Source organism: Medicago truncatula, chromosome 8 (genome assembly GCF_003473485.1).
Source record: "Medicago truncatula cultivar Jemalong A17 chromosome 8, MtrunA17r5.0-ANR, whole genome shotgun sequence".
NCBI classification, from domain to species: Eukaryota; Viridiplantae; Streptophyta; class Magnoliopsida; order Fabales; family Fabaceae; genus Medicago; species Medicago truncatula.
In genome coordinates this window covers 41,247,911-41,264,657 of record NC_053049.1, presented here as the reverse complement: position 1 = coordinate 41,264,657, position 16,747 = coordinate 41,247,911, and the positions used below count along the sequence as shown (strand labels likewise).

At 35.4% G+C, this 16,747-nt stretch overlaps 2 protein-coding genes across 3 annotated transcripts; one reads left to right on the top strand and one right to left on the bottom strand.

Moving 5' to 3' along the window:
* Positions 1-240: 240 nt before the first annotated feature.
* Positions 241-2,678, top strand: LOC11436696 (uncharacterized). 2 transcript variants are annotated; one of them, XM_003629975.4, is made up of 3 exons: positions 243-625; positions 1,075-1,290; positions 1,479-2,678. In XM_003629975.4, exons 1-3 carry the CDS (start codon positions 413-415, stop codon positions 2,523-2,525), a joined length of 1,476 nt encoding a protein of 491 aa, XP_003630023.2. In that variant the 5' UTR covers positions 243-412; the 3' UTR covers positions 2,526-2,678. The 2 variants fall into 2 exon arrangements, with proteins under 2 accessions (XP_024627591.1, XP_003630023.2); XM_024771823.2 differs by lacking the exon at positions 1,075-1,290 and having other exon boundaries at positions 241-625.
* An 11,587-nt stretch (positions 2,679-14,265) lies between these two features.
* On the bottom strand, positions 14,266-16,117 carry LOC11428898 (protein kinase PINOID). The gene is made up of 2 exons (XM_003629974.4): positions 15,276-16,117; positions 14,266-15,178 (listed from the first exon to the last, which is right to left on the bottom strand). The coding sequence occupies exons 1-2, from the start codon at positions 15,836-15,838 to the stop codon at positions 14,371-14,373; spliced, it is 1,371 nt and encodes a 456-aa protein (XP_003630022.1). The 5' UTR covers positions 15,839-16,117; the 3' UTR covers positions 14,266-14,370.
* Positions 16,118-16,747: the final 630 nt, after the last annotated feature.

Here is a 16,747-nt window from a genome sequence, read left to right as displayed (position 1 = left end):
AAGAGTAAATACTCCAACTTTTCTCTCGTATATTTTTCAATGCAACTTTAAGTTTGTCTTTCTTAGATATTTTAGTAAAAGTGTTATGTCTAATGATTATTTCATTCTATACCTTAATTTATGTGCAATTGACTAAAACAACAACACTCATTTTAAAACGGATGAAGTAGATTGGATGAATAGAGTTGGTCCACTATGGACCATATTTATCAATGACTCAACATAGAAAGACCCACATTAGTTGAACAAAATTAAAATCAAATTGAGAATCTTTGACGTGTGCCATCTTCTCTTCCATCTTTTCACCCTTTTAACAGTCTTTAATCTCCTTTGTTATTCACTCTCCTTTTATTGTACTAAGAATACACAAAACCTCTTTCATTTCTATCTATTCAACAACATAGCCATAGCCATGCAACCGAAGAAGCTAGGGAGAGGGAGACCGAAGAAGCAAAAAAGGGAACGCTTGGACGAGGAAAGCAACATAGTCATACAACCCCGGAAGATGGGTAGAACAAAAAAGCAGAAGAGGAAGGTGGGGAGACCAAAGAAGCAGAAAACAGAGAACATGGACGAGGATGGCAACCCTTCCCATTCTGAGTCAACAACCAACAATAACAACCAGGTAAATTTTATTTTTTTTTTAAAGAAAAAGAAACATGAACTTGGATGATGATTTTAGCTTCATTTTTTTTTTAGAAGTGGAAATTTTTTAAAGTTGACATTTTTATTGAAAAATAAAAACATGAACTTGATGATGATTTCAGTTTGTGTGGATATGGAGATTTTTATAATGATTTTGCCTTATAAAAAGTTAGAATTTATTTAAAGGAGGGATTTTTTTTTAAAAATGAGAATTTTTAAAAAAATTATGAAAAGTGATTTTTTTTGTGTGTCATTCTCATGATCTTCTCCTTTTTACTCACACGGGTAGAAATTATTTTAAGGAAAATTTCTTCAATATTGTAATACAAACCATATATGTTAACATTCAATACTGTTGGTTGTTTACAAAGAGAATGTACAATGACATGTTTCTTGTGTTTCAACTTGTTGCCTTGTGCATATGTTCAGTCACAGTCTTGGGCTGTCTCTGCTAGAAGTAGAAAGCAAATAACACCAAATTCCAACATGATTTCTGATCGCTGTGATTTGAGATTTTCTAAAAGGCTTATAGAAACTGGAGCAACATCTCTGCCAAGATGTTCAAAGCCTAACATCTCAAGAGAACATTCTTCTTCATCTGATAGCATCCAACAACTTGATGTATCAGCCAACACAATCAATTCTGTATGAAATAAAATATACATTTCTCTTTTTCTTATTCATAACATCTATTTCATCTTAGTTTTTTAGTTCAATTTTCTGCCAACATTCATCAGCATCTATTACTTCTACATTTCTACTATCAAAGAAATCATCTATATATAACTGGAGTTTTTAATTGCTAATTGTATATGTTATGAGATTTGGTGTAGGCAAATCAAGTTCCAGAAGAAGGTTCTGATCAAGTAGAATCCATGTCAAGATACCTAGTACAAGTTGTTTATCCTCTCACAATGGAACCAGAGTTGGAGCATAAAGAGGCTGAAAATGTTGAAAATTCAACAGGAGGTATACCTGAGAATATGGGAGAATTAGGTGAGGCTGAAATGTCATTCTCCCATAATTCAAATAAAATGGCTGGACAGATTGCATTAGAAGAAAAGGTCCCTCTTGAAAAGGAGTCTTTGTCAGGGAAAATTCAAGCCTCAAATAGGTTTGAGGAAAATGCCCCTCTTGAAAAGCAGTCTTTGTCAGGGGAAATTCAAGCCTCAAATAGGTTTGAGGAAGTGACAAATATGAAGTCTATTTCAAGGGCTGGATGTCTATCCCCATCTTTTAGCCTCAAACTAACTGAAGTGGTTGACATGGTCAGAAATGAAGATGGTGATGAGGTTGATTCAAATGTACGAAGCCGGCCTGAGGATACGATTAATGGATACCAAGTGAAACCGGAATTTATGCCGATGTTAAGAAAAATTATCGGTAAGCATGGAGATATTGCTAAGAATTGCTTGGCAAAGTCTGTAAAATTCCGTTCGGTGTTGTTGGAGATGATCTGTGGAATTATATCAGATTTGGACGAAAAGAATGTTAAAAACACCAGAGAAGAAGTCCTGAAAACCAAGATTGATCAGGTTGATGAAATAAAAAGCATGAAAGTGGAGGTTGAATGGCTTCGCACAAGGCTAGTTGAGGCACTTGACGCAAGGGAGATTATGAAGAAGTTTGTTATGCTAAAAGAGAAAACAGACGATAACAGGAAGCTCATTGAAGACGTTGAAAGTGAATTGAAAGAATGTGAAGAAGAGAAGAAGGAAGCATCAGAGAGGTTGAGAGAAATATGTGATAAAGAGACTGCTTGCAAACAGAGATTGGCCATAGCGAAGGAAGAGTCTGCCACAATATCTACAACAGTTGGGTATGCTAAATCTAAAGTCAAACGCTTTCTGAAATGCTCAGTGGTAGATGGTTTGTTTTAGGATTGCTTGTTGCATTTATAACTTTTTTCATTTAAGACTATGTTGTCTCCCAAGTCATGCATGACTTAACCAATTACTCATTGAATTTGGTTACACGTATTATGCACGGTGATTTGAATTTCCATATGAATGTGGCTGAGTGATGTTTAAAAATGCTTGCATGAGATAAGTGGTATATTTATTTAAAACAAATTAACAATCATGTTTTTGGAGTCCCACGCTTCCTCTTATAAGGTATAAGGGAAGATTGAATTTCTGCTGAACATAGTAAAAACACCCAGGTGAGCATTGAGTCAGGTTCTTGAAGTAGTTGTGTTTTTATGCTTTGTTGCTCTTGAAGTAGTTGTGCTTTTAATCACCATCTGGTTGGTTGAACATCTGTTAGAAAATTTGTAGGAAATTGATTATTCTCTTCCTACTATAGATGCTATAAAAAAAAAATCTGCTGTTTATTCCATAGAACATGTTGCTTACTTCTGAATAAGAAGTGAAAATTTTCTTAACTCAAAGTATAGCATGATTTATTAATTAGTGTCATCTATATGTTTTTGGTCCATAACCATACCACTATATCTAGATACCCTGGAGAGAACTAATGGCATTAGACAGTAATCTTAGTGAGAGAAGAGCATGATATTGGTTTACCACCAGGAGAATAAATCCATCAACAATGTCTGGCCCTAAAGCTTGAATTTGAGTGCGATAGTTTTCTTTAGTTTTCACAGATAGGTTTGTCACATTTTGCAAGTCCATCCATTAATTGTGCTTTAGGAAATATTCACAGGAAAATTAAGATACCTTTTTCATGTATAAATTTTCTCTCTTGCTGCATACCTTTGGATTGGCTAAATGGGATGTATGTTTATAAGAGCTGGTTCTACATTCGGTAGATGGCAGAAACCCTTTAGCACAGTCAACAAATGAAAGCCACGTTTGCTTGTTTGTTTGTGCGGTGAGTGATCGCTACTGCACGTTCAAAGCCAATCTCACCGCGGTTTTGAGAAGCTAGTTGGTGTAGCTTTTTGCCCACTGATTTTTCACCGTGTTTTCATGAGTTTCCAAACACAGGCTCTACTTGATTGACAAGTCTTTTGAGAAAAAAAAATTGACAAGTCTTTTGAATTGGACTCTTTTCATGTGCTGCATCAATAAAAATAAATCAAATAAGTACATACATATACTTACTGATAATAACTTCATATCTCAAAATCCTTCAAAAAAAAACTTCATATCTCAAAAAAAAAGAGAGATCAAAATCTTATTGTCGATATTGATGTGAAGATGTTGTATGTAAGTACTTCTATGAGTATTTCTTGAGTCTTGAAACTTTCATGACTTTTGAAGTATCTGGAACTCAATTTCTGTAAACTTTTTTTTCTTAAAGAGAATAATAACTTTATAGATTAATTAAAAGGATAATTTATTAGCTTTTGCTAAACCTTATCTTTATTTTTTGTTAAATAAAGTTTGTAGTGATTTTACTCTCAAGATTTTTAAGAACCCGCCAAGTCGATATATTTTTTAATTAAACAAATAGAATCCCTTTGTCATTTTTTCTAAATCTCTTTTTCCTTCAAAACAAATGAGATTTTCTATAGAATTGAGATAGACAGTAACTTTTTTAAGTTTAAAGTTTATAAAATTAGCAAATTCTTTTTGGTGTTAACCTCTTGGTTTTTGGAGGAAGAGCGCGCAAGTAATTCAAGATTCGTCTCAAATTTAAGTAAAGTTTAGTTAATAATTATTTCACCCGAGAATCGAACTTAGATTTTCTCAAAAGATTCGTTGGAGAATTACTCCCAATCACTTGGTTTAAGCAAATTATGGTCAAAAAATTATAAAATTAAAATAATGAATAATATAAATTTAGTATTTTTATTAAAAAAAATATTATGCAAGGGTTTAAAGAGAGAGATTGAAAAATAAATTAAGAATCTTTAAAAGAACAAATAAATTAAGTATATGTTATTAATGTAATAGGTTTTATAAAAAAGAAGTGAAAGTTAATTTAATCCCTAAGAAAATATGAGATCCAATTTATAGTTCGAACGATGAATTAATGCAATATGGTTCGAACTATTATTCCCCCTTGTGAGTTTATTCAAACTCCTGCTCATGAAGAATTGACTTGTTACCTGTGAACCTCCAACTATCCTAGGATGGTTGCCCATAAGTCTTTCGCCACCGTTGTCGCATCGGCATGAAGGTATGTAAGTCTTTTACTTTGTGTAGTTATGACATTTAGATATGACAAATTTTTTATTGTAGGTTCTTTAAACAATGTTCTTAGAACACTTATCAACAGGATCCTAACTTTAGTTTCATCTCCGAAGAATTCTATACTGATTTAAAATGGCATATGAGGATATACACTTGACATAATATGATTGGATGAGGATAATGGACAAAGTCGAAATGGTTGCCATGTTGAGAAATGATGATGGTGATGATGAGGTTCAGTCGGAAATTCAAAGCCAACCTGATGACACTGTTTATGGATATGAAGTGAAGCTAGAATTCATGCCTACATTAAGAAAAATTATCAGCAAGCATGGAGATATAGCTAAGAATGTGTGACAAAGTCGGTGAAAAACCGTTCGAAATTGTTGGAGATCATCTGTGGAATTTTACACGACTTTGGAGATAAGGATCATAAAAAAATCGAAAAAAGTTTCGTGGAAAGCAAGATTGCTCTTGTCAATGGATACGAACAAGGCATGCAACTGGAGCTTAAATGGCTTCACATGAGTCTAGCTGAGTTAATTGGCACAATTAAAATTCTGGATAAGTTTGACATTTTAGAAGAGAAAAGAGACAATAATAGCAAGCTCATTGAAGATGCTGAGAGTGAATTGGAAGTTTTTGAAGAACAGAAGAAGGTAGTGACAGAGAACATGAGAGAATTGTCAGAGAATTTGGAAGAAATATGTGTTAAAGAGACTGCTTGCAAAGAAAGATTGACCGCAGCAAAGAATGAGTCTACCTCAATATCTCAAACAGTTCGGTATTGCACATCTAAAGTCAGTCGCTTTCTGAAACGCTCAGTGATGGATGGTTTAATTTAGTGTTGCAATTTCATATTCCTGTTTCTGCTTTATTCGTGGTGGTGGTTTTAAGATTTGTTTACTGCATTTATGACTATGTTGATTTTGAAACACTTCAGTGAGCATTTAAGTTCTTGAAGTGGTCTAGTTCTTGATTTTAAAACACGTTGATGTTAAACTTTGATTTTCAAAGCTTAATTGGATGCACTGGTTCACTTCTTAACTTGCTTATTCAAGAACCTATTCGATTTTAAAACACTTCTTAACATTTTGTATCAGTTTTGTTTTTATTTGGTCTGTCATTTTAGGCTGGTGTCTTATGATTGTGAAGCATCTAAGCCTTCAGTATGGTCCCTGAAGTGTAAAGGAGTAGAGTGTGCCTCTTACTCCTTTTATAGGGGTTTGGTGGATTAGGCCTGGTATCTTTGTTTGTCTTGGATTATGATGAGAGCATGATGTGAACCTGCAGGATTATGCAGTCCAAAGTGAGGTGAAATAAAAGGGATGGTATTAGAGTGCAAGTTTTAGGGTGGTCATTTAGGAGCCTGAAAATAGCTTTGGTGCTAATTTTCCTCTGTAGCTTTGTGTGTTTTGCGCAACAAATCTTTGTTATGCTTGAGGTATTTTAATAGAAGTTTATTTTGCAAATATTTGTTAGCTTTTGTTTGTATTGTTGTACACTATTAGGGTAAAGTGCATAATTAATGCAGAATCAAAACAGATAAAATTTGAAGAATCAGACTTGCTCCTGACTTACATATCTATGAGATTATGGCTCACTTGGCAAACTAAGAATGAACAGAGGCAACACAGACAACCAATTATCCGATTTTTATTTTATATTTTTAGACAAGCCATTTCTTTCTAAAACTACATTTTCATTTTTCAATTTACGACTGAGCATATGTTTGTCAAGAATTACCAACCGCCGACTTCAATTTAGAGTGTTTTCTGGAACAATTTTGGAGTTTCAGACACAATTACATTATTGTTGTCTCATTCCATTACTAGTTTATAGGATTTATTTTAGCTGATAATATTCTTTTGGATTGATAGAAGTGCTAAGCAAGGTTCCGACAAGGTTGCGTGATTGTGCTGCCTAGTAGATGGGCTAAGCTCTCACAACATAATAAATCGGGATTTACTTTTGTTATACATTTAACTATTCATATTCATTTCACTTTTGTAAAATAGTTAATGTTGCATTAAACTTTCAAAAAGGCGTTTAAATAAAGAACACAATTTATACAAAAAAAATGGCATGTAAAAAGGAAGAAATGGAGTAACCATGATATGGAATGAGATTGACCCTTGCAACATTGTTTAAAAGGGTCGTACATTAGCTTTCAATAAAAAAATTTTGGATTGTTCATAAAAATGCAAAACATTTGCATCAATGTATATGCTTAGTCCTCAATATCCATAAACATATTAATTTTCATCATTGTAAATGTTAGTAATATATACAAATAGGATGTACAATGACATTTTTTTTCTATTAAAAAAATTATCTGTCTTGTTGGTTTAATCCTGACTTTCAACGTGTTTCCTGACGTATATGTTTAGTCGAACTCTTGGCAATACCCTGTCTATGTCGAACCTGCAATTTTCAATGAAGGTTTTGATCGCCGCAATACCTTGAGATCAGCTAAAAAATTTACTCCAGTTACTCCTGATGAAATCCTAAGTAATGTACCAGCCGACACTATCAATCATGTATGAAATACATTTCCTATGCTATGTACATTCTTCATAACATTTATTTTAGATTAGTTTTTCAGTTCAATTTTCTGCCAACATACATCAGCATCTATGATCAGTTTTAGTTGTCTGCCATTAAACAAAGCATCTATATGTAAAAGGAATTTTTAATTGTTGATTCTATCTTATGAAATTTGGTGTAGACATATCAAGTTTCAGAAGAAGAAGAAGGGTCTGATCAAGTAGAATCCCCTTCAAGAGACCTAGTAGGTGCACCCGAGAAGATGGGGGAATCAGGGGAGGCTGGTATGTCAATTTCCAACTATTCAAATCAAGTGGTTAGGCAGAATACATTTAAAGAAAGTATCCGTGGAGAAAGGGAGCCTAATTATGACAATTTTGTTTCAAGGTCTGGATGTTCTGTTAAATGATAATTTGTAATTTTCCATATTCCTAGGTTCCTTAATGTATCAGTAAGTTCCAGAGAATGTCATTTAATATTCCTAGGTGCATTCACTTATTTACTAGAACTTTCTATGTATCAATATAACTAGAGGTTCTATGTATTGACAAGGCACTACAATGAAAAGAAACATTACTTTCAATCTATAACTTTCACGTTTTCTGTTCCTTTTATTCCTCTTTCTCCAACAGTTTTGGTACCAGAGCAGCCTGGTTTATTCAAAAAATAAAAAAAAAAGGAATGGCAACGTCAAATTCAAATTCAATCTTCTCTTACACAACAAATCAAATTCCAGTTTTCAATTGTGAACACTATGATTACTGGAATTCTCAAATGGAAACTATATTTATCTCTCAAGATCTGTGGGATGTGGTTGAAGACGGATATGAAGAACGCCCAATTCAAAGAAACGCTTCCTCGATTGCAGAGAAAGAGAATGAATACAAGGAGAATGTGAAGAAAAATGCTACAGCATTGAGAATCATCCTGCAAGGTGTAAGTAAAGCCATTTATCCTAGAATATTTGGTGTTAAGAAGGCCAAAGATGCGTGGGATATTCTGAAGACGGAGTTTCAAGGCTCGTCAAAAGTGATTTCCATAAAGTTGCAGTCTTTATGGGGCCAATTTGAAAACTTAGCAATGAAAGAAGGTGAGAAAGTCAAAGATTTCTTCTCTAGAGTAACTGAGATTGGAAATCAAATTAAAAGTTGTGGAGAACAAGTTCCAGAAAAGAAAGTGGTTGAGAAAATATTGAGAAGCCTTCCACAAAAATTTGAACATGTTGTTGCTGTTATTGAAGAAACAAAGGACCTCACAAAACTCTCACAATATAAATTGATGGGTTCCTTAGAAGCTCATGAGGAAAGAGTGAATAGATACAACAATCAGCCATTGGAGAATGTTTTTCAAGCAAAGATGAATATCCGGAGTTCCAACTCGCGACAAGAAGGAAGTGGGGACTCATTTCGTGGACATCCTTCCAACATAGGTCATGGAAGGCATTATGGATACAAAGGAAGAGGAGGAGAAAGGATACGAGGTAATTCTAATTCTTATTGCTTTATTTGCAAAAAATCTGGACATGAATCAAAAGATTGTCGCTTTAGATGTACTAGATGCAAAATTCCCAACCATTCAAGTAGAGATTGTTGGCATAAGAAGAAAGAAAATGATGAAAGAATAAAGGGAATTAATTTTTCTGCAAAAGATGATGCAAATAAGTTATTCTCTACTATGATTAATGATAAAAAATCTGGTGAGATGTGGTTTTTAGATAGTGGTTGTAGCAATCATGTAACAGGGAATCAAACCATATTTGAAGAGCTAAATAAAAATTATTCTTCTCATGTTGAACTTGGTGATGGAAAACATGTTAAAATTGAAGGAAAGGGGGTTATAGCAGTTCATACTAGTCAAGGCAACAAACAATTCATTCATGATGTCCATTACTCTCCTAATATTTCACAAAATCTGTTAAGTGTTGGACAGATTATGAAAAGGGGTTATAAGCTGATTTTTGATGATGATAAATGCGAGATTTTTGACAAAAAATCAGGAGAGCATATTGTCACTGTGTTGCAGACTCCTAATAACCTATTTCCTCTCAACATGAAGTCATTTCAGCCTGCTGCATTTAGCAGTAAAAGTACCGATGATTTTTATCTTTGGCATTTGAGATATGGTCACTTGAACAACAAAGGTTTGCAGCTCTTAAAACAGAAGAACATGGTTGTTGGGCTTCCAGAAATCAAGACAGATAATGCAGTTTGTGAAGGCTGTATATATGGAAAAATGCATCGTGTTCCGTTTCCAAAAACAGCATGGAGATCTCAAGCCCCTCTTGAACTAGTACATTCAGACATTTGTGGACCTACTAGAACTCCATCTCTTGGAAATAAAAGGTACTTTCTGCTCTTCGTTGATGACTACACCAGGATGATTTGGATTTATTTTCTTGATAAGAAATCAGAAGCTTTCACCAAGTTCTTGCATTTTAAAGCACTTGTTGAAAATCAAAGTGGTTGCAAGTTGAAGACTCTTAGAACCGATAGAGGAGGAGAATTTATCTACAAGCCGTTTCTCAATTATTGCAAAGAACAAGGCATTAGCAGACAGCTCACAATCAGACACACACCACAACAGAATGGTGTGGCCGAAAGAAAAAATAGAACAATTGTTGAGATGGCTAGAAGCATGTTAAAAGGTAAAGAGCTTCCAAATAGTTTTTGGGCTGAAGCTGTTAACAGTGCTGTTTACATCCTCAATCGGTCTCCTACAAAGGCAGTTCGAGATAGAACTCCCTTTGAGGCATGGCATGGAAGAAAACCAGTTGTAAGTCAACTTAAGGTATTCGGCTGTATTGCATATTCTCTTGTTCCTGCACAAAATAGAGAAAAGTTTGATGGAAAAGGTGAAAAACTTATTTTTGTTGGATATAGTGATGAATCAAAAGGATACCGGCTTATTAATCCAACAACTAGTCAGCTCGTAATTTCAAGGGATGTGATTTTTGATGAAAGTGCAGCATGGAAATGGGAAGTTGAAGATGTTGTGCAAACACCTATGGTGCCTGTTGAATTCAAGCAATCACCTCTTAATGTTGTTGAACCATCGAGGAACAATTCTCATGAAGACGATTCTGATTCAGAAACGCCACCAAGAAAATTCCATTCTTTGGAAGAAATTCTTGAATCATGTAATGTTACATTTTTTGCACAGGAACCACAATGTTTTGAAGAGGCTATAAAAGAAAAAGTATGGAGGGAAGCCATGGATGTGGAAATGAAAAGCATTGAAAAGAATCGTACTTGGCAGCTCGTAGATCTTCCAAAAGGAAAAGATGCAATTGGTTTGAAGTGGGTCTATAAGACCAAGTATAACGAGGACGGAAGTGTACAAAAGTATAAGGCACGTTTAGTGGCAAAAGGCTATTCCCAGCAGCCCGGCGTAGATTTTAATGAGACTTTTGCTCCCGTAGTGCGCATGGAGACAATCAGAACTGTTCTTGCTTTGGCAGCTCAATTGGAATTACAAGTTTTTCAACTTGATGTCAAATCAGCCTTTTTGAATGGAGAACTAGAAGAAGAAGTTTATGTGAAGCAGCCACAAGGTTTTGAAGTTGAAGGAAAGGAAAGAAAAGTCTATAAGCTACACAAGGCTCTTTACGGTTTAAAACAAGCGCCGAGAGCGTGGAACAGCAAAATTGATGCTTACTTTCTGCAAAATGGATTTGTTAAAAGTCCATCTGAACCATCTCTGTATGTGAAAAGAAGTGGTGTTAATTTCTTGATGGTTTGTCTCTATGTTGATGATTTAATTTATGCAGGAACAAATCATGATATGGTGCAGTCGTTCAAGGAAGCAATGATGAAAGAATATGAGATGACAGATCTTGGATTAATGAAATACTTTCTTGGAATTCAAGTGAAGCAAACAAAAGGCGAGATTTTTATCACACAGGAAAAATACATTCATGATTTGCTTAAATAGTTCAGATTGGAGAGCTGCAAACCAGTCTCAACCCCAATGGCCTTAAATGAAAAGTTGCAGCTGAATGATGGTGCAGAAAAGGCAGATCCAAAAGCCTACAGAAGCCTCGTTGGTTCCTTGATTTATCTCACGAATACAAGGCCAGATATAGTGCATTCAGTTAGTTTGGTTTCTAGATTCATGAATGAGCCAAGTAAGCTTCATTTTGCAGCAGCAAAAAGGATTTTGCGCTATCTCCAAGGAACAAAGAAGCTTGGGATCAAGTATGTGAAGGAAGAAAACAATGAGTTGGTTGGCTATACCGATAGCGATTGGGCTGGTAGTTTCGATGACAGAAAAAGCACTTCAGCCTATGTTTTTTGTCTAGGATCCAAAGCTATTTCATGGAGTTCTAAAAAGCAAAACTCGGTTGCATTATCTTCGGCAGAGGCTGAATATATCTCAGCGAATGAAGCTACACGTGAAGCTGTTTGGTTGAGGAGAATTTTGATTGACTTGCAGCAAAAGGTAGAAGATCCAACTCCTATTTTCTGTGACAACCAATCAGCAATTTCAATGTCCAAGAATCCAGTTTTTCATGGAAGGTCAAAGCATATTGAGCTGCGCCACAACTACATTCGTGATATGGTTCAAAGGACGGAAATCAACTTAGAATACATCAAGACCACGGAACAGCCAGCAGATGTTCTCACCAAAGCAGTGCCCATTGAGATGCTTGAACAGTTCAAAGATAATATGAAAATTACAAATTAAGAGAGGGTGTTAAATGATAATTTGTAATTTTTCATATTCCTAGGTTCCTTAATGTATCAGTAAGTTCCAGAGAATGTCATTTAATATTCCTAGGTGCATTCACTTATTTACTAGAACTTTCTATGTATCAATATAACTAGAGGTTCTATGTATTGACAAGGCACTACAATGAAAAGAAACATTACTTTCAATCTATAACTTTCACGTTTTCTGTTCCTTTTATTCCTCTTTCTCCAACATGTTCATCCCCATCTTTGTCTTCCTGGCTCAAACTGACTGACTTGGTTGCCAGAATTGATTCTGAAACACCAATTGAATCCGAAGACACTGTCAATGGATATCAAGTGAAGAAAGAATTCATGCCAACGTTAAAAAAGATTATTGATGATCATGGAGATATAGCAAAAGAGTGCACCAAAGAAAGTGTGGAATACCGTTCGGCATTGTTGCAGTTGATATGTGGAATCATATTAGAGTTGAAAATGAAAAATTTGATCGAAACTGAAGAAGGTATCTTGAAAAGAAATTTTTGTATTGTTGATGTAATAAGAAACAAGAACGTGGAAGTTGACTGGCTTTACAAGAGGATAACTGCTGCGCTTGAGGCAAAGAAGACACTTACACAATTTGGCACGCTATAAGAGAAAAGTGACAATAATATGAGGTCCATTGAAGAAAAGTTGGCCATAGCAATGGATGAGTCTACTAGAATATCTCAAACAGTCAAATCTGCCACATCTAAAGTCGAACCCTTTCTTCGTTGCTCGGTGAGGGATGCTTCGATTTAGTGTTGCAACTTCATCTTCATTTTCTGCTTTATTCATGGTAGGTAGTGGTTTTAGGATTTGCTTAATGATTTTATGACTATTTTGATTTTAAGACACTTGTTTCCCAACTCATGCAGGACTTGCACAATGACACATTGAATTTGGTTGGAGGTGTATTTTTTTTCTTAAACTATTTATGCAAAGTTATTTGAATGTCCATCTTATAGATTTGCTTATTTGATGACCTGAATAGTGATTTATTCATTTAAAACTGATAAGCCATCATGTTTGTAGAATGTCCATCATGTTTGTAGGAGTGTTAACTCTTCCTCTAAGGTGTTTGAAAAAATTTGCATTTCTGCATAATAAAGTAAAAACACTTTAGCGAGCATTGAGGTTTTTGAAGTAGTTGTGTTGCTATGCTTTGTTGTGTTGATAAAGTCTAAGAAAAAATATTAATCTATTGGGTGGACTTGTGTTTGAAAATCTTGCCATTTCTAATCACGGCTGCTCGTGGAGAGAAAGATGGAGAAAATCTTGGTTGATTATAATTAGAAGACTTTGAGGTCCATTTCGATTATGTTGTGTGTTCTATTGAAGAATTATAAAGTAGCTTGTTTGTTTTCATGGACAATATATGAGACTAAATATTGATGAAATTTTTTAAAGGGACAAAAACTTGAAATTTTATAATTTTATAAGCACCAAAAATATGATTCTATAACATGAAACAAACTCCTCAATTAATATTTGAGCAATGTTATTTGAACAATTTTTTCTTGTAACAATTTGTTGGACAACCAAATTATACAAAGAAATTTAGGTAATGACACAAAAATCAAAGTAATGGAAAGAGAAAATAGAAGGACAGTGTAAGTATGAGAGGAGAAAGTTGTTAAAAAATAGTTGTTCAAATATGATTTCTGAATATTTCTAAGGTCAAATTATATTGGTATCAAACGGACGACACCCCCACACACACATTTCATTGTCCGCACGTTACTTCACTCCTGTTTTTTGTTTGTTCCCACCATTGAGGCAGAAACAAGTTAAAAACTGGTACGCTACCTAATGATACCTCTTTAAACAGATCGATGATGAGTGGTAACTAAACCCTTTCGGTTTAGGTAGGGAGTAAACTATCACAATATATTAATTTCATTGAGTTTTTAAATAGTATTAACGAGAACTACATACTGCCATCATTTTACATTTTTCTACGTTGACGAATTTCTATTTGTGTAGTATAATATTGACTTCATAATGCATTTTGGCAGTGTTCAAAAATGTGAGTAGGGAAGAAGAAAAGAAACAAAGCAACGAATCTTCTCCGTTTAGTATTATCCAGCCAGTTTTCAACGCTGGTCTCCAAGAGGAAAGAGCTAGAGAACCCAGTTCAGCTTTTAATTAAATATTATTAAATTAAGTCACCTATATATGCCATGCCTATGTTCATAGACATATAGACAATAATAATACAGAAAGCTTTTAAAAAAGACAAAATAATAATGTTCATCTAAATATTTATGTATTTTTTCATTTTGAAAACATAACTAACTAACCCAATAGTCCAATATACAAAATACGTCATTTAAGACGTGGTACAAAATCCATCCTTCATCTTTTTTTCAAAAGTAAATATCAAACGACGACGTTTGTTGCCCTCTACTACTACTATTACTACCCTTCCCACGATACAACGACATCGTTTTAGGCTTTCTTGAGCCAGGAGGAACTTCAGGCGGCGTTAACATACGAATCAGCGCCAAATTAATCCCTTTAAAAAACGAATGCTGCTTGACGTCAGCTGACCCACGTTTCGACCCGAGTCGTTGAGTCGGATCCTTATTAAGCAACCCGGAAATCAAATCCCGCGCGTGAAGTTCAAGCGCGCTTGAGGCCGTAGGTGTTGGAAAAGTAAGAGGCTTTTTTAAGATGTTACGCAGTGTTTCCTTATTCGATGGAGCCGCAAACGGAGTACGCCCGTAAACGAGTTCATAGATGAATATCCCAAACGACCACCAATCCACGGCGTTGCCGTGGGAGTTTCCGGCGGCAACTTCCGGCGAGACATATTCATGTGTTCCAACAAATGAACAAGACCGAGCAGACACCGGTTCAGCTACAAAAAGCCGGTTCGGTTGAACAGTTTGAACCTTACGTGATTTAAACAACCGGTTAGAAAAGCAAGTGAATGGTGTAGGAAAAGAACGGGAACGAGTGTAGGGTAATGTTGATGAAAAAGTGGAAGAATCTTGTAAATTATCTGATGATTCAACAGCTGGGATTGCATTTGAGCAAAGTGAAAGATCGAAATCTGAAAGCATAATGTGACCGTCTGATCGAACTAACACATTCTCAGGCTTTAGATCTCTGTAAATGATTCCCAGCATGTGAAGGTACTCCAACGCCACCAATACTTGAGCTGCATAAAATCTGAGTAACAATATAATAAACAAAAATAACATCAGCAGCATAATTTTAACTAACATTTGATTCATAAAATAGACCGTACGTGTTTTGGAAAATTTACCTAGCGGAAATAAGAGGAAGACGGTTGTGAGGGTGTTTGTGGCGTATGGAATGCAAGTCACCACCGGAACAAAACTCCATAACAATGCAAGAGAAATGAGAAGCTTCAAACTCAGCGTAGAGTGTAGGAAGAAAAGGATGATCAAGCATTTTCAGAATCTTTCTCTCCATTTCAGCTCTATGTGATTTCTTCTTTAATGCAACAACGTCTTTATCCACAACCTTCATCGCATACAAACAAGTGTTATCTTCTTCGTTTTTGAATTTGTCATTTCCGTTTCTCAGGCGGCATAGGTAAACAGTACCGATATCTCCGGCGCCGATACGGCGGAGGAGGTGGAAGTCACGAAATGTGAGAGCGGACTTGCGACGGATGGCGGAGTAAGCGAAGTCGGAGGAGCGGTGAGGTTTGAGGGAGAGACTCTCCGGTGAAGGAGGAAGAAGGTCGAATGAAAGACGGCTGAAACTAGTGCTGCAAATGCTTTCACTGCTCATTGAGCTTCGCTGTGTTGAATTCACAGTTTCTAAACTCAACTCAGAATCACGTGCACCAGTTTCTAACATGGTACAACAGAAGAAGAAAAAGATTGGAATAGTATGGGTTTCACTGTTGATTGCACACAACACAACAGAGGGTTTGAACTTTGAAACTTGTATCAGTGTAGGTTGAATGAAACGAGGTTAATTATATTTATTATATAGAAAATGCAGGCTTTGTTTCTGTTTGTGAAAGTTTTGGTTAGGGTTTTGGGAGCACAAAATTTTGAAAGGAAAATTAAATTTTATTTGTACGAAGATTTTTATTTTATTCAGAGTAATAAAAGAGGCACAGGTTAGACCAGAAATAGGGTATAGGACTGACTATAGGGGGAGGTGGTTGTGATGTGTATTTAAGCTAATGAGGTTAAAATAAAACTGAGTTTAACACAGAAAAAGGGTTGGGTTGGGTGGGTGCACGTGAGAGAGAGAGAGAGAGGGGGAGTGTGTGTTTTGGCACGTGTGGAGGGATAGGGGAAAGTAGCAGTGTAGTATAGGGCAGGGACCCTGGAGGGGTGTGACGAATTGAGGAAGGGAAAGTTTGTCACGTGGCAAAGGTTTCTTTGAAGCATAGCTCAAGCTTTGACAAATTACTGGGTAGGTTACTCTCATGAGCGTGTGATACAGACTGTGGTGTGTGAAGCTTTTTATGTTTTTTGTATTTATTTTTTTTGCAGGCTGAGATAGGGATTGTCTATAATGACTGAAACGCCTCTGTAAAAAGGTTTAGTAAGTCAACTATTCAACGGTCAATCCTGCTAGTAATTTTTTATGCATCTGCTAGTGTTTATTAATGGCCAAACAAAGAAGATTGTGTAAGGTGGTTGATCAAGTTAGCTTTGCTTTATCCTTGACGACATGTTTACTTTGAGGATTGTTGGAAAAAAAAAAGGAGAAGCATAAAGTTAGGATCAATAATATAATGTGTGAAAACAT